Source organism: Myotis daubentonii, chromosome 14 (genome assembly GCF_963259705.1).
Source record: "Myotis daubentonii chromosome 14, mMyoDau2.1, whole genome shotgun sequence".
NCBI lineage: Eukaryota > Metazoa > Chordata > Mammalia > Chiroptera > Vespertilionidae > Myotis > Myotis daubentonii.
Genome location: NC_081853.1, coordinates 59,185,896 through 59,206,308, shown reverse-complemented (window position 1 = coordinate 59,206,308; position 20,413 = coordinate 59,185,896). Strand labels below are relative to the sequence as shown.

Sequence of the window (20,413 nt, the reverse complement as noted above, 5' to 3'; positions counted from 1 at the left end):
GTGGCCAAACGGCTTCCCGGGCCCCACGTCCACTCCCGCCTTTCCGTGAGCAGCGACGCGACGCTAGAGTCTCCCACCCGCTAGCCGGCTCTGGTCCCGCGGCGCGGCCTACGTTCGGCAGGCGGGTCTGTACGGCCCGGAAGAAACCGGCTTGCGCCTTACCTCGCAGCTAAGGGAGGAAGACTACCACTCCCAGAAGCCCTTTCGCCTCGGGCTGGAGACTCGGGCTGGAGGACTCCAGGCCCTCTTCTCGGAGGAGACTGAACTGCGCGTGTGCGCAAGGCTGCGCGGGCATGGCGGGGACTACATCTCCCAGAAGGCCGTGCGGGCCTTTTTCATCCCCGCGTGACGACCGCCTTCCGGCGCGGAGGGGCGGGGCAGTGCGCGCGCTGAGCCAGCAGCTGGAGCGGCCGAGGGGAGCGGCCCGGCGGCCGGCGGGCTCTGTCCGCCATGGAGGCCGTGCCCCGAATGCCCATGATCTGGCTGGACCTGAAGGAGGCCGGCGACTTCCTCTTCCAGGCGGCTGTGAAGAAGGTGAGCGCTGCTCCCCTCCCCGCTCCTTCCGCGTCTCCGCCGTCGGCCCGCGCGTGACGCCCCGGCGCGCCGTCCCCTCCCAGGCCCCGCCGGCTCCCTCCGCCGGCCCAGCCTCTTTCCCCCGCGCGCCCGGGGCCCTGCTCCCGCTCCTCACGCGCCCGGGGCGGGCACCGCGGCCTCGTCGACGCCGCTGTTTAACTTCGGTCCCGGGCCACCCACGGCGCCCGCGGGGCGCACACTTCCTCGGCGTGACGCTCGGACCCAGCCCCGCCCCGCCCTCCTCACGCCAGAGCCGCCCCCCGGGAGCAGGGTGAGGGGGCGCGCGGTCCCCGGGACTGGCGGGCGGACGCCGAGGCGCTCGGACCCGTGTTGTAGGCGGGCCCGGTCCGGGAGCCCCCTCGGTCCGGTCCGCGTTCCCCGGGGCGGGTCTCCGCCTTCCCAGCCGCCCCCGGGGATGAGCAGCGGGAGCGGCCGGGAGGCCCTCGCACATTGGGTTGAGCCGGTCGGAGGTCGGAGGACGCGGGCGGGCCTGGCGCTGATGGAGGCGGCGGCCTGTGACCGAAGATCGGATGTGAAGTCGGGCCGGTGCGCGGACTGCGCCTCGGGAGCCCCGCGACGTCGGCCTGGGAAGGGCCCTTGGTCGCCTCGAGGGTCGGCAGGAGGGGGAGGACCAGCCGGGCATCCTCGTCATCAGCTGTGTCTGCGAACGCCGAGGCCCGAGAAAAGAGAGAAAAAGCAGGGACCCAGGAGGCCCGGTGCCCGCACGAGGCCCAGTGTCCCAGGTGGTGCAGGGGCTTGCCAGCTGGCCTGGCTCGGGGGCTGCGCGTGGACCTAGGAACCAGGAGGCCGGGGTTCGATTCCCGTCAGGGCACAGGCGGCTCCATCCCCAGTGGGGGCGTGCAGGGGGCAGCCTTCATGGTTCTCGTCGATGTTTCTCTCCCTCTCTCTCTGACTGTATTTAAAAAAAATAAAAGAAAGAAAATGGGCTGGGAAGTAGCTTCCTCTCTGCACCGCCCTGCGTTCCTTCAGACACCGGCAGCTCGTGTGGTGCGTGGAGCCCATCGTTTAACCTCCCTGGACCTTTTTCCTCGCTTACAAAACCAGGAAACGCCTCTACGACGTTCCGCTTCCCCACCGGCTCTTCATCCTCTTCCCCCCACCCCCGACCCCCCACCCCCACCCCTGCTCACCTGGGAGTGGCCGGAGGCACCGCCTGCCTTCGCAGCCTGGTGGGCACCCAGGGAAGGTGACCCTCTGACAGTTGGGAGGGACTGAGAGGTGCTGCCTCTCACTCCACTCAAACCCAGCGGAGAGCATCTTGGTTCAGAGGCGCCTGGGACGGGTGGGCAACCCCTGGCACGCGGGCCAAACATGGCACGCCAGTAACTTTTCCTGGCACGTGAAACCCTCTCTTATAATCTTCCATTTGCAATTTCTTTCTTAATATCGACTTTTTTATTTTTCACACAAATTCAGTGTAGGTGCATCTTAGGTAAATAAATAATTTTACATAACAGGTTGTCTTAAAGACCGTAGACATGGCTGACTTTGAAATGCAGTTGATTGAATTTCAGAGAAGCTCAATTTGGAAGCAGAAATTTATTGACCTTAGAGTTACTTGGAAAACATTGAAAAAAAGCGATTAGAGACAGGAGTACCAGGAGTACCAGTGTCAAAAACCAACTATTGAGGACTTGGAATGCCATTCCAGAAAATTTTTTCTGTTTAAGAAACTTTGCAACAGCGTTACTCTCCATGGTTTCATCCACATACGCTGTGAATCTTTGCTCTCAGTGATGAATTTTGTTAAGTCTCGTAATAGGAGTAGCCTGGCGGATGAAAGTAGTAGCTCGTGCATATCTCTGAAGGTCACGAAATATAAACCTGATGTGAAATCTCTGTCATCAGTGATGCAGCAGCAAAAGTCCCACTGGTAATATCCATCGGAGTCAAAGTTTTCTGTCGGACTCTCAGTGTACATGTATACGTTAAATGTATTTTTCATCATCACACGTCGTGTTTTTGTCGCTCGAATGAATTTTATTATTTCTTCAAGGTTCTTCACATGTGTACACCTTAAGAGATATCAAGTAGGCGTAATATGTTCTCAAAAAATTAGGGTTGGCACGCAGAAGAATTTTGAGTCAGAGATTTTGCTGGTTTTGGCGCGCACTCACAAAAAGGTTGCCTACCGCTGGCCTAGGAGATGCCTGGTCGCAATTTACCTCTGGTGCTCTCTCTGGGGGCTCACGTTGGCAACACGGTGCCCGCCATGGGAGAGGCTGGGCCTCCAAGAGGAGTTCTCAGGAGCCATTTAGCTTGAGGTGTCAGCCGCTCAAGAGACAAGTTCCTGTCCATCTGCTCTTTTATTTTTTAAATGTTTTTATTGATTTCGGAGAGGAAGGGAGAGAGAGAGACAGGGACATCAATGATGAGAGAGAGTCATGGATCGGCTGCCTCCTGCACGCACCCCACTGGGGATCGAGCCCGCAACCTGGGCATGTGTCCCGGACCTTAATCTACCGTTATCCACCCTGGACCCTTTGGTCTGCAGGCCGACGCTCTGTCCACTGAGCCACACCGGCAGAGCTGCTCTTTTTCTTTGTTTCCTTTTCTTTGGACATGGGAAAGGTGCCACCATTTATTTGACAAGGTTCTGACGTGTTTGCATGAACCCCCTGAGCCACCTGTGGGTGGGCTGCGCTTGAGCACGGCCACCTCCTTCAGGGACTGTCCTGACGAGGCGACGCCCCTGCGGCCTGGGAGCCCTCCCTGACCTGGACTCCTCTCCCCAGCCCTGGAGCCCCACTCTGCCTGTTCTTCCCTTGCTCGGAGCTGAGGGGTAGGACAGCAGGGTAAAAACGGGTTGTGTTCGGGTCAGCCTGTGGAGCGCTGTGCTGAGCCCTGATGATCCAGGTGGGTAAGAGGTGACACTTCTTTCCTGGCATTCGTACTCTAGTAGAGGACATTTACAAGTTAGACGGTGACACCGGTGGAAGAGGAGAAGTATGTGCACTGCATGGGAAGACCAGGCCCAGAAAGTTCCCTCACCCTGAGCAGCGTGACTTGATGCTTAGAGCTTCGGCCTGTTCGCAGGAGGGTCTCGGGTTCGATTCCCGAACAAGGGCATGTACCTGGGTTGCAAGTTTGATCCCTGGTCCCTGTTGGGGTGCATACAGGAGACAGTCAATGTGTCTCTCTCACATTGATGTTTCTCTCTCTCTCTCCCCCCCCCCCCCCCTCTCTCCTCCCCCTAAAAAATCAATGGAAAGCCCTGTTGGCATGGCTCAGTGGTTGAGCATCGACCTCTGAATCAGAAGGTCGCAGTTCGATTCCTGGTCAGGGCACATGCCTGGTTCCAGGCTTGGTCCCCAGTGTGGGGGGTGCAGGAGACAGCTGATCCATGATTCTCTCTCATCATTGATATTTCTATCTCTCCCTCTTCCTTCCTCTCTGAAATCAATAAAAAAATATTTTTTAAAAAGAAAACATCTTAAAAAATCTAGCCTGCTATATTTGGTCCAACATTTAATTAACTCGCCCCTAATGCAGTGACAGGGCAGACCAAATGATTCTGCAGACGTCATGTGGCCTGTGCGCCGCGGTCCCCACCCCCATTGGTTCTGGCTGTGCCTCCAGGCGGTGAGTGTGGTCACTGCCTGTTCTTCCAGGCGGTCAGTTCTTGAGGTGGTGGCTGGGCAGTGGTGTGAGCAGTGACCTTCCCTTTGCCCCTCGTCTGCTCATCCCTGTCACCCAGCCATGGGCCTTCCCTCCCCGCCGGGGACACTGCAGACCACTTGTCTCTGTGGTGCCTTCCCAGCCAGGAGCGTGGGCTGCTGAAGAGGCTTTGCACTCCCACTCTTGCGTGGCACCTTTGTCGACACTTACTGTTGGGTTAGGACAGTGGTCGGCAAACCGCGGCTCACGAGCCACACGCGGCTCTGTGGCCCCTTGAGTGTGGCTCTTCCACAAAATACCAACTTCTGCGCATGGGCCACGAAGTTTCAATCACACTGTACATGTGCGCCCACACGTGGTATTTTGTGGAAGAGCCACACTCAAGGGGCCAAAGAGCCGCATGTGGCTCACGAGCCGCGGTTTGCCGACCACTGGGCTAGGGTGTGGTGTGACCCAGAGCACAACAGGTCCGACCCTAAAGGAGGCTTGACTGTGTGGCCTGTTTGGGGATGCTCTTAGGATCCCATTCCACCCCTGAGTTCCCCGGCCTCCTGAGCTGGCAGAGTCCTGGGCATCGTAGAGAGGCTGCCGCGTGGTGGAGACCAGCCTGGGATTCACGCAGGGCCGTCCATTCTGCTCAGAGGAGGCGGCTCTGGCCAGCCTCTTGGTGCTGCTCCGTGATTGGGCTCCTGGTGGCCCAGGAGTGGAGCTGGTGTTGTGGTGTGGATGGCTCCTGAACCCTGACTGGTGATTGTGAGATTTGGGGGGGCGGGGAGGAGCGGGAGCCGGGAGTCTCCCTCCCTGGTTTACATTCCCCTCCTCTCTCTCCAGTTTGTCCTGAAGAATTATGGAGAGAACCCCGAAGCCTACAACGAGGAGCTGAAGAAGCTGGAGCTGCTCAGACAGGTAGGAGGTCGCGCGTGTGAGGTGTGACCAGGACTGGTTTGAGGGACGTAAAGAAACCACCTGCATGCCGAAACCGGTCTGGCTCAGTGGATGGAGCGCCGGCCTGCGGACTGAAAGGTCCCAGGTTCGATTCCGGTCAGGGGCATGTACCTGGGTTGCGGGCACATCTCCAGTAGGAGATGTGCAGGAGGCAGCTGATCGATGTTTCTGACTCTCTCTCTCTCTCTCTCTCCCTTCCTCTCTGTAAAAAATCAATAAAATATATTTAAAAAAAAAAAAAAGAAAAGAAACCACCTGCAGCTGGGTTCTCATTTTATTTTCAGTTTTGCTGTTGTGTGTTCTTATTTAAATGTAGCACTTTTCCATGTAAAAGCAAAACTAATGATAGGAAAATTTGAAAATACTAAACAGCAAAAAAAAAAAAAAAGCAAAAAGAAAACCCATCCTAAAAGTCATTTCGTAATTTTTATATATTTTTTATTTATATATACTATGTATCTATCTATCTATAAATCTATCTATATATATAAAAGGCTAATATGATGTGTCTGTCTGGTCGCTATAATGCACACCTAACACCAGGGGGCGGATGCTCAATGCAGGAGCTGCCATGACGCACACTGGCCATTTACAGAGAAATGGCACCACGAACCTGGTGCCCACAAAGCAATACTCAGCTCCCCCAAGTGGGACACAGGCCCCACCACCACCCGGACACCCCACCAAACCGCAGCCAACGCTGCCGAGACCCCATGGTGCAAAATGTGGCCCAGCCCAGCCCAGTCTGGAAATGACGCTATGGGCTCTGGGCTCTGGGCTCTGGGTAATGATGTCACGTAGCAACGCCCGGCTTCCTCTCCCTAGCGACTAGCCTCCTTGCAGTTTCTTCAGCCCAGGAACACCACTTGCTTCATAGCCAGGTGCAAACACTTTACACTTTAACCAAATGTCTGTGAAGCGTTTTCCCGTGCCTCATCTCATTTCATCCTCACAGAAGTCCTGGAGTAGGTAGATAGGAGACTCGGTAGAATCCTATTTTCTTTTCATTAGCTGAATATGGAGATTTAGAAAGCTTAGAAACTTGACCCGACCGAAGAGAAGTAAGAAATGGTGGACCTTGAAAATGGCTTCAGGTTTTCTCACTGCACAGAATACAGTCAAACACGGCTGCAGTTAAATATTTACCCTTTGTTCTCCCTGTGTGATCTACAATAATAATCTGCTTTGTGTTGATATTTACTGCTGTGTTGCTGACAATTACCTGAAAGAGAAGTTGGGGTGCTTCACTGGGCTGGAAAAAGTTTAGCTAAATCAGAAAGCAGGTCTAATGAAGCCAGTTTATTCTATATCTATAAGAGGCTAAGTTGACTCGCCCATGCATGATACATATAAAGCTCTCGCTGGTGCTGATCGCATGCATGTGTTTCAGTCTGTCATTGTCGATCGTGAACTTGGTTGACACTTATAGAGAAAGGGCGAATAGAATATTAAAATATTCTGCCCTGGCTGGTTTGGCTCAGTGGATAGAGTGTCAGCCTGCAGACTGAAGGGTCCCGGGTTCAATTCCGGTCAAGGACACATGCCTGGGTTGCGGGCTTGGTTCCCAGTGGGGGTCCTGCAGGAGGCAACCAATCAATGATTCTCATCATTGATGTTTCTATCTCTCCCTCTCCCTTCCCCTCTGAAATCAATAAAAATATATTTAAAAAATAAATATTTCTTCTAATTCAGTGGTTCTCAACCCTCCTAATGCCGCGACCCTTTAATGCAGTCCCTCATGTTGTGATGACTCCCAACCATAAAATTATTTTCGTTGCTACTTCATAACTATAATTTTGCTACTGTTATGAATCATAATGTAAATATTTGATATGCAGGATGTATTGTCATTGTTACAAATTGAATATAATGAAAGCATAGTGATTAATCACAAAAACCATATGTAATTATATATGTGTTTTCTGATGGTCTTAGGTGACCCCTGTGAAAGGGTCGTTCAATTCCCAAAGGGTTCGCGACCCACAGGTTGAGAACCACTGTTCGGGCCACAGGTACTATATAAAACCCCAGGAGAATCATATACCACCTATACGCCTGCTTTTTTCACTTCACAACATATGGTGGATATGTTTCTGTATCGGTGAACATACAACAGGAGTGTTTCAATGGCCTGTAATCATTTTTTAAAAAATATATTTTATTTGTTTTTTACAGAGAGGAAGGGAGAGGGATAGAGAGTTAGAAACATCGATGAGAGAGAAACATTGATCAGCCGCCTCCTGCACACTCCCTACTGGGGATGTGCCCGCAACCAAGGTCCATGCCCTTGCCAGAATTGAACCCGGGACCCTTCAGTCCGCAGGCCGACGCTCTATCCACTGAGCCAAACCGGTTAGGGCTGGCCTGTGATCATTACATTGAAGTATATTTTAATCAGCCCCCTCTTGGAGAGCACTAGGTAATTTTCGGTTTTTGCCATTTGATGCTCCTCGTCTCGGTAGGGTCGTTCCTGTAGGAATTGGTGGGAGAAAAGGATGTACTTGTCTCCCTGGCAGCTGTGTGCCTGTTCCTGCTGTTCCTTTTCAGTGCTGGCGGTCTGATAGGTGAAAGGGGATTTACTTTTCTTTTATTTGGTTAATAGTAAGGTTTCACAGTTGTTAATGTATTTGTTATATATCCTCTTTAAGGACTTGACTGCTGTTGCTCTTTGTCCATTTTTTATGAGAGTGTTATACTTTATTTCTTACTAATTTATGAGACTCATTCATGTATTAATGATACTGCTTCTTGGTGTTATGTGCTACAAATATTTTTCTCAGTTCATTGTTTTTATTGGGTTTTTAATGCCCACCTTTCAAAGAAATAGGGTTGCCTATATATTTTTTTTTTATAAGTATTTTTTTTTAATATATTTTTTATTGATTTTTTACAGAGAGGAAGGGAGAGAGATAGAGAGTTAGAAACATCGATGAGAGAGAAACATCGATCAGCTGCCTCCTGCACATCTCCTACTGGGGATGTGCCCGCAACCCAGGTACATGCCCTTGACCGGAATCGAACCTGGGACCTTTCAGTCCGCAGGCCGATGTTCTATCCACTGAGCCAAACCGGTTTCGGCGCCTATATATTTTTGAATTAGTGTTTTGCATTTCTTTGGATAAGTACCCAGAAGTGAAATTGCTTGATTATATGGTAATGGTAGGTTTGTTTTTAAGTTTTTGAGGAACATCCAAACGGTTTTCCACAGTGACTGCGCCAATTTACAATCCCACCAACAGTGCACGAGGGTTCCCTTTTCCTCACCAACACTTGTTTTTTGTTTTTTCAACACTTGTTGTTTTGCTGATTTATTGCTGATAGCCATTGTGACATGTGTGAGGTGATAGCTCATTGTGGTTTTAATTTGCATTTCCCTGATGATTAGTGATGTTGAGCATCTTTTCATATGTCTCTAGGACATCTGTATGTCTTCTTTGGAGAAATGTCTATTCAGATCTTCTGTCTATTTTTTAATCAGATTGTGTTTTTTTCCTGGTGTTAAGTTGTATGAGTTCTTTTTTTTTCTTTTTTTTGTATGAGTTCTTTATACTGTATTTTGATATTCACCCTTTATCTGATGTATCATTGGCGAATATGTCTTCGTTTTGTTGATGGTTCCTTCACCCCAAAGGCTCTTTAGTTTGACATAGTCCCATTTGTTTTTCTTTTGTTTCCTTTGCCTGAGGAGACGTATCCAAAAAGTTGCGGAGAGTGATATCCAAGAGTTTATTGCCTGTGTTTTCTTCTAGGAGTTTTATAGCTTCAGGTCTTACATTTAAATCTTTAATTCACTTGAGTTTATTTTTGCATATGGTTTTGGAAAGTGGTCTAGTTTCATTTTTTGCATGTATCTGTTGAGTTTTCCCAACACCACTTACTGTCTTACCCCATCGTGTATTCTTGTCTCTCTATTTTTTTTAAAAAATATATATTTTATTGATATTTTTACAGAGAGGAAGGGAGAGGGATATAGAGTTAGAAACATTGGTGAGAGAGAAACATCAATTCACCTGCCTCCTGCACACTCCCCACTGGGCTGTGCCCACAACCAAGTACATGCCCTTGACCGGAATCGAACCTGAGACCCTTCAGCCCACAGCCGACGCTCTATCCACTGAGCCACACCAGCCAGAGCGAGGCGTCTGTTTTTATGTCAGTACCAACCTGTTTTGATAACTGACCTTGTAGCAGTGTAGTTTGAGGTCAGGTAGTGTGCTGTCTCCAACTTTGTTCTTTCTCAGGGTTGCTCTGGTTATATTGAGGGTCTTTTGTGGTTCCATATAAATTTTGAGATTATTCCAGTTCTGTGAAAAGTGTCATTAGTATTTTGATAGGGATTGCATTGAACTATAGATTGCTTTGGGTGGTATGGTCATTTTAACTATGTTAATTCTTCCTTTTATAATAGTTTATAGTCTTCCATTTGTGTCTCCTTTAGTTTTTCTCCTTAGTGTCTCACAGTTTTCTGAACACAGGTCTTTAAGTTTATTCCGAGGTATTTTATTCTTTCTGATGCAATTGTACCTGGGATTGTTGTCTTAATTTTTCTTTCTCATAGTTTGTTGTTGGTGTACAAAATGCAACTGATTTCTGAATCTCAGTTTTGTGCCCTATACTTTACTGAGTTCATTTATTCTAATAGCTTTTGTGTGTGGAATCTTTAGGGTTCTCTGTAGTATCATGTCATCTGCAAATAATGTCAGTTTTACCTTTTTCTTTTTCGATTTGGATGCCTTTTCTTTCTTTCTCGTGTTTGATGGTTATGACAGACTTCAGTCCTATGTGGAGTCCTGGAGGAGTTCTAGCCAGTGGGCTGCTTCCCACTGGGCCCTCAGTTCTGGGACCTGGGGGGTCCGGTCCTGGCACACGGGCGAGTCCCATCCCCTGTGTGCACCTGCGTCTCAGAGGGTTTCCGTCTGCTCTGCTGTGTGAGCAGAGGGGTCATTTGCTTTGTGTGTGTGTGTGTTTCTTCTTCTGAAAATAGCAATCTCTTTATTGCTTATTATAAAAATTGAAAATGTTCACTATAAATACATAAAGAATTAAATATATCTGTATGTATGTCTGTACGTATAGAATAAGATAAAATAAACCCTATTGCTCAGCGATGGACACTTAACATTTTCAGACATAACCGTGTAGATTTTTATTGTTGTCTGTATAATGCAGTTGGATGTCAGTGTCTACATGCTGTTACATAAATGAAATCATACCCCTCATCTATTACATACTTTCGCCCCAGTGATACGTCTGATCTGGAAATCTTAACATGTCTTCAGTTTTTCTGTGTGAGGAGATGTAGCCTTGACATAACTTACTTAAATAATCCTCTCCCCCCATCTACCCAAACTGCTGCTCTATATTTTTCTGTTACAGTTTACGTTCAGTATTTTATATTAGTTTCAGGTATACAGCATAATGGTTTGGTAATCATACAAAGCGTTCTCATACCCGTTGGACACTGTCCATAGTTATTACAATATTATTGACGACATTCCTTACGCTGTAGTCCCCCCCCACCCCCCTCCCGCTGCCATCAGCCTTGCTCTGTGCCTGTGCGTCTGTTCCAGCCGCTTTGCTGGGCTTGTTGGTGGTGCTCACTGTTTGACCTGTTGACAGCGCTGTGCCAGCTGTCCCTTGTGCTCACTGAGGCAGCCGCGCTTCGGATTTCTCTGTCTGTCTGTGGGTACAGAACTGTGGGTCACGTGTTGAGTATATTCAGAATTTGGATGCATGTTGTCGACTGCCTTCCGGACGGTGGGCTGACTCTGCCCACCACGCTGGCCGCGGGATGGTGTGTCGGACGGCATGGACGCAGCAGTGGGCTTTCCTGGCCCCTGGGTGGGAGTGCCCAGCTCTGAGGCTTTCCTCAGCCCCGAGTGATGGCAGGCCTGCTTCTCCCATCCGCCCCCAGAACGCCGTCCGGGTCCCACGGGACTTTGAGGGCTGCAGCGTCCTCCGCAAGTACTTGGGCCAACTCCACTACCTGCAGAGCCGGGTCCCCATGGGCTCGGGCCAGGAGGCTGCCGTTCCTGTCACCTGGTGAGAGCCGACTGGGCGTCTGGGGCTGGGGATGCCCGTCCTCCCTTTTCCTGTGGCAGAGGGTGGGGAGCAGCTGGATATGGTGTCTCCCAGGGCCTCCCTCCCACCCTGCCCGGGGGTGGCTGGGCCCCCACCTGCCCTCAGGATGACCAGGTGCCGTGTCTGCAGGACCGAGATCTTCTCGGGCAAGTCTGTGGCGCACGAGGACATCCAGTACGAGCAGGCCTGCATCCTCTACAACCTGGGTGAGCTGCCTGCCAGCCCCGCAGCAGGCGACGGGGCAGTGGGCTGGTGCAGGGAAGACCCTGTATTTGGACCCCTCCCCTGCCTCCCACATCTCTGCCAGCGCCTCCTTTCTGGGCCCCGGGGAGCCACCTGTTGGGGAGAGGCTCGGTGGGGCTGCTGCCCGGTGTGGCCGCTGTGGGCTCCGCTGGGACGATGGCCGCCATGGCTCTGACTGGACAGCTCCCAGCCCCCCTTTTGAGTTTGGGCTGCTCCAGGCAGAAGGAAAACAAGGTTGGGCTCAGCCGGCTCTGCTATCAACCTGATGACTCAGCCCCAGTTGGGCTCCAGAGAGAAGCTTCCAGACCGGACTTCTAGGCTAGAGTCTGCGCAGGAACTCTCCTCTGTCCACCTGCACCCCCGCTTGGTGCAGGCAGGAGCCTGGGGGTCTTGGCCAGACGTCGATGAGTTTCCCCATTTGCTCAGCTTTGATATCCATGGACCAACAGCCCCAGTTCAGACCCGTTTTCCTGATCATGGGTGACAACACTGCGCCCTTTGCCTTACTGTTAACACAGGTGTGGGGAGCACCCCCAGACTGACCCTGTACCCTCTGCCTCCCCAGGTGCACTGCACTCCATGCTGGGAGCCATGGACAAGCGGGTGTCTGAGGAGGTGAGCAGGGCAGGGCAGTGGACGGGACATGGGATGTGACCAGGGAGGGCTGCTGCGCGCTCTCAGATCCCGAGTTGGGCTGAATCCTGCCCCAGGTCTGGCGCTGCCCTTGGCCACCCTCCTCCTCTCCCACCCAGGGCATGAAGGTCTCCTGTACGCACTTCCAGTGTGCAGCAGGCGCCTTTGCCTACCTGCGGGAGCACTTCCCTCACGCCTACAGCGTCGACATGAGCCGCCAGATCCTCACTCTCAATGTCAACCTCATGCTGGTGAGGAGGTGCCCTGGTGGGAACTGAGTTGAATCCAGGGAGGGGACTTCGAGCTGGACCCTAGACAGGCCCAGCAGAGGGCAGTGCAGGGCCTGGGCTCTGGTCTGACAGCGCCAGGTGGGTCAGGAGCTGGGCTGGGGACTGGAGGAGAGGGTGTGGAGAGCTGTCCCTGTGGTCTGCCTGCTAGAAGGGCAAGGCCTCGGGTGGACCAGGGAGTGGACCTGACTGGTTGCCCCAGGGCCAGGCTCAGGAGTGCCTTCTGGAGAAGTCGATGTTGGACAACAGGAAGAGCTTCCTGGTGGCCCGCATCAGCGCCCAGGTAGGGATGGGGGAGATGTGCTCAGGGCTGGCCTTCGGTGTTCTGCCGACGCCCCACTGACCCCATCGGGCCCCCAGGTGGTGGATTACTACAAGGAGGCCTGCCGGGCCTTGGAGAACCCTGACACCGCCTCACTGCTGGGCCGGATCCAGAAGGACTGGAAGAAGCTGGTGCAGATGAAGATCTACTACTTTGCGGCTGTGGCTCATGTGAGGGCACCGTGCCTCTGGCCCTGGGCTGGGCTGAGGTGCCACAGCCTGGGAACTAAGTAGCGATGTCTCTTTCCTCCCAGCTGCACATGGGGAAGCAGGCCGAGGAGCAGCAGAAGTTCGGGGAGCAGGTGAGTGAGTTGTGAGGACAGCACCCAGGACTGGTTCCAGCCTTGTTAGTGAGAAGCCGGTGGATCCCTTCCCTACAGAATAGGGGAGGTGGTCTTCTCTCGGCCTCCCACCTCCTCATCCCTGAACAAGCCCCTGCTGCAGCCCTCATCCCTGCGAGCTGAGGAGGCATAGCAGACTCCCTGCAGAGGGGCTGGCTGGCACCCAGCTATCTGGCCTTCTAATGGGTCATGTGACGGCCAGGCAGGGCTCACTGGGGGGCAGAAGGAGGAGACTCCAAGCAGGGAAGGACCAGGCTCTCCCCGCTATCCCCACAGGTCGCGTACTTCCAGAGTGCCCTGGACAAGCTCAGTGAAGCCATCAAGTTGGCCAAGGTAAAGCCAGGAAAGGGCCTGCTGCCCCGAGAGCCCGAGGACAGGGAGCAGGCCGGCGGGCGGGGTGCTGGCACTGGCCTGAGTTGTGCTGAGCCCCTTCCCTACCCTGCAGGGCCAGCCTGACACTGTGCAGGATGCACTTCGCTTTGCCATGGATGTCATTGGAGGAAAGTGAGTCTGTGGGGCCGGGGGTGGCCCTGGTCCTTCTCATGAGCAAGGGTCTTGGCCCTCTGCCTGCACCCTTGAGAGGGAGCCACCAGTGCCAGAGAGCAGTAGCCCCATAGAGGCCAGCTCCTGGGCCCTGCTGCTCATCCAAGGACCACCCCCCCCTTCCCTGGACCCCCAGGTACAATTCTGCCAAGAAGGACAATGACTTCATCTACCACGAGGCTGTCCCGGCCTTGGACACCCTTCAGCCTGTGAAAGGTCTGCCGCTGGGGGGAGGCTGGGGTCAGGGAGGAGGGACAGGGGCATAGAGCAGACGTGAGGGCTGCTGCAAGGGCCTGGGCTCCACAACTTCTCTCTCCCAGGTGCCCCCTTGGTGAAGCCCTTGCCAGTGAACCCCACAGACCCAGCTGTCACCGGCCCTGACATCTTCGCCAAGCTGGTCCCCATGGCTGCCCATGAAGCCTCGTCACTGTACAGGTGGGTGGGCGGGCGGGCCCTGCCCTCGGCACAGGTGGGAGTGGGGTGTCTTGAGAGACAGGCTTCCAGCAACTGCTCTGTCGCTTCTGCAGTGAGGAGAAGGCCAAGCTGCTTCGAGAGATCATGGCCAAGATTGAGGACAAGAATGAGGTGCTGGAGTAAGTGTGGGCTGGGGCTGGGGTATGGGGGTTACACACCAGACCTCGGTGGGCCCTGGTGCTGCCCGCAGGAGGGAAAGTAGTAGCGGGTGTGCCCCGCTCTGCCCTCCCAACCCAGGTCTTGTTTACTAGACTGACCATCTAAGTGAGAGCCCGAGTCGTGGGAGGGGTGTCCATTCTGCCCGTGTTGTCCGCAGTGCGGTGGGCATGCCCTGGGGCCAGGCCAGCCTCAGGGTGGAGGCCAGGGTGCTGGTCTGCTCTCTGCTGGGGCCTCAGACTTGTCTGCAGCTGCGGGGGAGACTCACCCTAGTGCCCTCTCTGTACATGTGAGGACTTGGGTCAGCACCCATCACCCGCCTGGGCCTGGTGTCCCCACAGCCAGTTCATGGATTCAATGCAGCTGGATCCCGAGACAGTGGACAACCTGGACATGTACAACCACATCCCGCCCCAGCTCATGGAGAAGTGTGCAGCTCTCAGCGTCCGGCCCGACACTGTCCGGAACCTCGTCCAGTCCATGCAAGGTGGGAGGGGGTAGGCAGGTGAGGGTGGGGATGTCATCTCCTGTGGCCTTTTCTGTCCCCTGTTCCCCCAGGATGGAGGGTGCACCTCTCCCAGCACCTGGCACGAATACCGTCCCCCATGCCACACCCTGGGTGTGCTTGCTCGGCAAGCATTGGGCTGCCCACAAGCCTTGACTGAGGGTAGTGCTGTCTCCTGGGTCACAGGCCGGGGCGGGTGCCTGGTCTGCCTGCCTCAGGCTGTCCCCCTCCCCATACACTCCCTCAGTGCTGTCAGGTGTGTTCACGGACGTGGAGGCCTCACTGAAGGACATCAGGGACCTGCTGGAGGAGGATGAGCTGCTAGACCAGAAGTTGCAGGAGGCAGTGGGCCAGGCAGGGGCCAGTGTGGCGGGTTCCCAGGTGGAGCTGGCAGAGGTGAGGCGAGAATGGGCCAAGTACATGGAGGTCCACGAAAAGGCCTCCTTCACGAACAGTGAGCTGCACCGCGCCATGAACTTGCACGTTGGCAACCTCCGCCTGCTCAGCGGGCCTCTGGACCAGGTCCGGGCTGCCCTGCCCGCACCAGCCCTCACCCCAGGTGAGCACCCCCTCCTGGGCCGTGGCTGAGACGGCTGCGGTGTCTCTGGCCTCACTGACCCCTGCTGCCCCCAGAGGACCAGGCCGTGCTGCAGACCCTGAAGCGCATCCTGGCCAAGGTGCAGGAGATGCGGGACCAGCGCGTGTCTCTGGAGCAGCAGCTGCGGGAGCTCATCCAGAAGGACGACATCACCGCCTCGCTGGTCACCACGGACCGCTCGGAGATGAAGGTGGGGGAGCAGGTGGCGGGGCCCTGGCTGTGGGCTCCACCTGAGGTGGCAAAGCCTTGAGTGTCTGTCCTCCCCCCACTCCCTCAGAAGCTGTTCGAGGAGCAGCTGAAGAAGTACGACCAGCTGAGGGTGTACCTGGAGCAGAACCTGGCTGCCCAGGACAACGTCCTCCGCGCGCTGACCGAGGCCAACGTGCAGTATGCAGCCGTGCGCCGGGTGCTCAGCGAGCTGGACCAGAAGTCAGTGCCTGGCCTTGCGCTCCTGCCCAGAGCCCCTCCCTGAGCTTGGCTCCCGCCGCTCACCTCCCGCCGGCCCCTCTGCCCTCCAGGTGGAACTCCACGCTGCAGACCCTGGTGGCCTCCTACGAAGCCTATGAGGACCTGATGAAGAAGTCCCAGGAGGGCAAGGACTTCTATGCGGACCTCGAGAGCAAGGTGGCCGCTCTGCTGGAGCGGGCCCAGTCCACCTGCCAGGCCCGTGAGGCTGCCCGCCAGCAGCTCCTGGACAGGTAGGTGTGGCCGGGACCGCAGGGCGCTGCAGCCCAGACCCGGGTTGGCTGATTGGGCCGGTTCCCCTTCTCCCTTTGTCCCGCAGGGAGCTGAAGAAGAAGCCACCCCCACGGCCCACAGCCCCCAAGCCACTGCTGCCCCGCAGGGAGGAGGGCGAGGCTGGGGAGATGGGAGACCCGCCGGAGGAGCTGCGCAGCCTGCCCGACGCCTTCCTGGGAGCGGCCGCCACACTCCGCTTGGCTCCGGTCCCCTTCCCTGGCCCTGCGGGCCCGGGACCCCACTATCTCTCAGGCCCTTTGCCCCCAGGCAGTTACTCAGGACCCACCCAGGTGATGCAGCCCAGGGGCCCCCAGGCTCCGGGGCCCCCTGCGATGGCCGTGGCGCCTGGACCCCCCATCTACGCGGCGCCTGTCTACACGCCAGAGCTGGGCCTCGTGCCCCGCTCCTCCCCTCAGCACGGCGTGGTGGGCACGCCCTATGGGGCCATAGGCCCACACCCCCCGGCCGCAGGCCTGCCCTCCGCCCCCCCGCCCCAGTTCTCGGGCCCCGAGTTGGCGATGGGGGTCCGGCCAGCCACCACCACGGTGGATAGTGTCCAGGCGCCCATCTCCAGCCACACAGCACCCCGGCCAAGCCCCACCCCTGCTCCTCCCCAGCCCTGCTTCCCAGTACCCCCACCCCAGCCACTGTCCATGCCGTACACCTATCCTCTGGGGCCTAAGCAGCCCCTCACAGCACCCCCAGCCCAGCACCACTTTCCTCCTGGGATCCCCACGGGGTTTCCAGCCCCAAGGATAGGGCCCCAGCCCCAGCTTCATCCCCCACGGGCAGCATTTGGGCCCCAGCCCCCCCAGCAGCTCCCCCAGCAGCCCCTGCCACTCCAGCATCCCCACCTCTTCCCATCCCAGGCTCCAGGGCTCATGACTCCCCCACCCCCCTACTCCTTCGCCCCTCAGCCTGCTGTCCTGGGGCAGCCACCACCACCTCTCCACTCCCAGCTCTACCCAGGCCCCTCTCAGGAACCCCTGCCCCCTCACTCTGGGGCTCTGCCTTTCTCCAGCCCTGGGCCCCCTCAGCCTCCCCATTCCACCCTGGCCTATGGTCCTGCCCCTTCCCCCCGGCCCCTGGGCCCCCAGGCAGCCCCTCTCTCCATTCAAGGCCCCTCACCTGCCAGCCAGGCCACCCCTAGTCCCCACCTGGTGCCTTCACCTGCCCCTTCACCAGGGCCCGGCCCAGTACCTCCTCGGCCCCCTGCGACAGACCCGCCCCCATGCCTGCGCCGGGGGACTGTGGCTGCAGACCTGCTCTCCTCCAGCCCCGAGAGCCAGCATGGTGGCACCCAGCCTCCCGGGGGTGGGCAGCCCCTACTGCAGCCGACTAAGGTGGACGCGGCCGAGGGCCGGCGGCCTCAGGCCCTGCGGCTGATTGAGCGGGACCCCTATGAGCGTCCTGAGAGGCTGCAGCAGCTGCAGCAAGAGCTGGAGGCCTTTCGGGGCCAGCTGGGCGATGCCGGGGCCCTGGACGCCGTGTGGCGGGAGCTGCAGGACGCACAGGAACACGACGCCCGTGGCCGCTCCATCGCCATTGCCCGCTGCTACTCGCTGAAGAACCGGCACCAGGACGTCATGCCGTATGACAGCAACCGCGTGGTGCTGCGCTCGGGCAAGGACGACTACATCAACGCCAGCCGCGTGGAGGGGCTCTCCCCATACTGCCCGCCCCTGGTGGCCACCCAGGCCCCGCTGCCGGGCACAGCTGCCGACTTCTGGCTCATGGTGCATGAGCAGAAAGTGTCGGTCATTGTCATGCTGGTGTCTGAGGCGGAGATGGAGAAGGTGAGAGGGGGAGGTGGGTGGGTGCCCAGCGGGGATCCTGGAAAAGCACCCCTAACCGCCCTCTTTGCCCCTCAGCAAAAGGTGGCTCGCTACTTCCCCACCGAGAGAGGCCAGCCCATGGTGCACGGCGCCCTGAGCCTGGCGCTGAGCAGCGTCCGCACCACTGAGACCCACGTGGAACGGGTGCTGAGCCTGCAGTTCCGCGACCAGAGCCTCAAGCGCTCCCTCGTGCACCTCCACTTCCCCACCTGGCCCGAGCTGTGCGTCTGCCGCCTGGGTGGGGGGAGCATGGAGGGTGGCAAGGCCTCGGTCAGGTGTGACTCTAGCCCCCCCTCCCCGCAGAGGCCTGCCCGACAGCCCCAGCAACCTGCTGCGCTTCATCCAGGAGGTGCACGCGCATTACCTGCACCAGCGGCCCCTGCACACGCCCATCGTCGTGCACTGCAGCTCCGGGGTGGGCCGCACGGGAGCCTTTGCGCTGCTCTACGCGGCTGTGCAGGAGGTGGAGGCGGGGAACAGGCTCCCCGAGCTGCCCCAGCTGGTGCGGCGCATGCGGCAGCAGAGGAAGCACATGCTGCAGGAGAAGGTGAGGCTCTGGGCGCGGACAGGCTCTGCCCTGAGGGATGCCCCACCCCCACCCCCGCTGACCAGCCTGTGCCCCTGCAGCTGCACCTCCGGTTCTGCCACGAGGCGGTGGTGAGACACGTGGAGCAGGTCCTGCAGCGCCATGGCGTGCCCCCACCCTGCAGGCCCCTGGCGGGCACAGGCGTCAGCCAGAAGGTGAGGCAGGGACCCTGCCGGGACAGGGACAGCGCAGCCCGTGTCCCGCCCTCACCCACCTCTCTTTTCAGAACCACCTCCCTCAGGACTCCCAGGACCTGGTCCTCGGGGGGGACGTGCCCATCAGCTCCATCCAGGCCACCATCGCCAAGCTCAGCATCCGGCCGCCCGGGGGCCTGGATTCCCCAGTGGCCTGCCTGCCGGGCCCTGTGGAGCCCCCAGGCCTGCTGCCAGCCAGTCTCCCGCCGTCCACCCAGCTCCCCTCCTCCTCCCCACCACCCCTCTCTTCACCCCTGCCCGAGACACCCCAGCCCGAGGAGGAACAGCCCGTTCCCGAGGTCCCCAGCCTGGGGCCCCCCTCCTCCTCCCTGGAGCTGCTGGCCTCCCTCACCCCGGAGGCCTTCTCCCTGGACAGCTCCTTGCGGGGAAAGCAGCGGATGAGCAAGCAGAACTTCCTGCACGCCCACCACGGGCAGGGGCTGCGGGCTGCCCCGCCCGCCGACGACCCCCTCAGCCTTCTGGATCCACTCTGGACGCTCAACAAGACCTGAGCAGGCTTTGCCCGCCTGGTCCTCACACTACATCGTCTTGCCCGCCGCCCGCCTGCCCGCGCCCAGCAGGGCCTCCCGAGGTGGCCGGTCTCTTCCTCCTGTCCTTGCTGCCTTCCGCCCTTCTGGTCCAGCCCGCACCCCTATGGGGTGCAGACGTGTCGCAGGCCTTAGGCCTTAGGCAGATCCTGCTACTGTGGGACCTGATGTTTTTCCAGCTCTTCGCTGCTGAAGGAATAAACCAACCTGTCTGTGGCCAAGTCTGCCCATTGCTGCCTCCAAGAGGGAGCCTACCACCCGGCACCGTTCATGGCCGTGGGTGGGTGGGTGGGTGGGTGGGTGGGTGGGTGGGTGAGCTGGGGGCCACCCTTTCTCCCACACCCTGGAGGGGCTACGGAGGCCTCCCCCGCCTGACTGCCCCCGACGCTCCTCGTAGGGCTCCTGCCTGGAGCCGCTGAGCTAAGGCTCCAACCCTGCGCCGGAGGGAGGCACGGGGGAGAGGGACTCGTGGAGGAAGCGCAACTGCTCACAAGGCGCCAGCGGGTGTGGTTTTGTACAAAGTTTAATGTTCCCGTCCTGAGGCAGGACAGCCAGACGCGTTACACCCCGACTCGGTCCAGGGCATTGGCTCCGCGGAGCCCTCGGCCCCCGCCCGCCCTCAGTCCAGCTTCTCCAGCACCGAGGGCACGTACACCAGGCTGAGCTCGCTGCCGAAGTTGCAGACGACGGCGGCATTCTCCAGCACCAGGATCTGCCGGGCGGGCTGGGCCTCGCTGTTCTTGCCCAGGTAGACAGTCTGCAGCAGGTCCCCGTAGTTTAGGTCCCAGAAGGAGACACAGCCCTGGCCACCGGTCACCAGGAGGTTGTCTGAGATGACCCCCAGGCTGGCCCCACAGCCCAGGTCCTAGAGGCAAGGACAGGACAGGCTCAGTGTCTGGAGTCCCTCCCTGAACCGCGAGAGCCCGCGGGCCCCGCCTACCTGCTGGATGGAGTAGAGCTTGATGCCTGTGCTGCGGTCCCAGATGCAGATGAGGTCGTCCAGGCCGCTGCTGATGACGCAGGAGGTGGTGCAGGTGAGGGAGGTGACGTCCCCACGGTGGGCGAACATGTGGCTGACCCGACTGCCGGTCAGCACGTCCCACAGACAGATGGCCCCGTCCTGTCCTCCGCTGGCCAGCACCATGGTCTGGGGGAGCGAGCCGGGAGCTGGGT

The 20,413-nt window shown here is 57.4% G+C and overlaps 2 protein-coding genes across 3 annotated transcripts in view; one reads left to right on the top strand and one right to left on the bottom strand.

Moving 5' to 3' along the window:
* The first annotated feature begins 362 nt into the window (after positions 1-362).
* PTPN23 (protein tyrosine phosphatase non-receptor type 23) lies at positions 363-19,456 on the top strand. The gene is made up of 24 exons (XM_059664931.1): positions 363-534; positions 5,044-5,118; positions 11,072-11,199; positions 11,368-11,444; positions 12,047-12,096; positions 12,234-12,365; positions 12,604-12,684; positions 12,762-12,893; positions 12,977-13,024; positions 13,340-13,396; positions 13,509-13,567; positions 13,743-13,822; positions 13,927-14,041; positions 14,134-14,199; positions 14,578-14,723; positions 14,989-15,300; positions 15,375-15,529; positions 15,617-15,768; positions 15,858-16,037; positions 16,124-17,873; positions 17,949-18,133; positions 18,216-18,459; positions 18,540-18,653; positions 18,725-19,456. The coding sequence occupies exons 1-24, from the start codon at positions 451-453 to the stop codon at positions 19,202-19,204; spliced, it is 4,902 nt and encodes a 1,633-aa protein (XP_059520914.1). The 5' UTR covers positions 363-450; the 3' UTR covers positions 19,205-19,456.
* A 289-nt stretch (positions 19,457-19,745) lies between these two features.
* The window catches only part of SCAP (SREBF chaperone), a 28,277-nt gene continuing 27,609 nt past the window's right edge, over positions 19,746-20,413 (bottom strand). For both annotated transcript variants that reach the window (XM_059664924.1, XM_059664925.1), the window contains exons 22-23: positions 20,181-20,387; positions 19,746-20,105 (exon numbers count right to left, since the gene is read on the bottom strand). In XM_059664924.1, the coding sequence (XP_059520907.1) occupies positions 19,860-20,105; positions 20,181-20,387 (453 nt within the window). In that variant the 3' untranslated portion in view covers positions 19,746-19,859. The remainder of the gene's footprint in view (positions 20,106-20,180; positions 20,388-20,413) is intronic.

Bases quoted from the DNA above. Each gene is read 5' to 3' on its own strand.
- PTPN23 (XM_059664931.1), top strand. From the start codon at position 451: ATGGAGGCCGTGCCCCGAATGCCCATGATCTGGCTGGACCTGAAGGAG. The intron at 14,042-14,133 runs GTGGGTGGGCGG...TCGCTTCTGCAG, and splicing joins GAAGCCTCGTCACTGTACAG to TGAGGAGAAGGCCAAGCTGC. The intron at 15,301-15,374 runs GTGAGCACCCCC...TGCTGCCCCCAG, and splicing joins CGCACCAGCCCTCACCCCAG to AGGACCAGGCCGTGCTGCAG.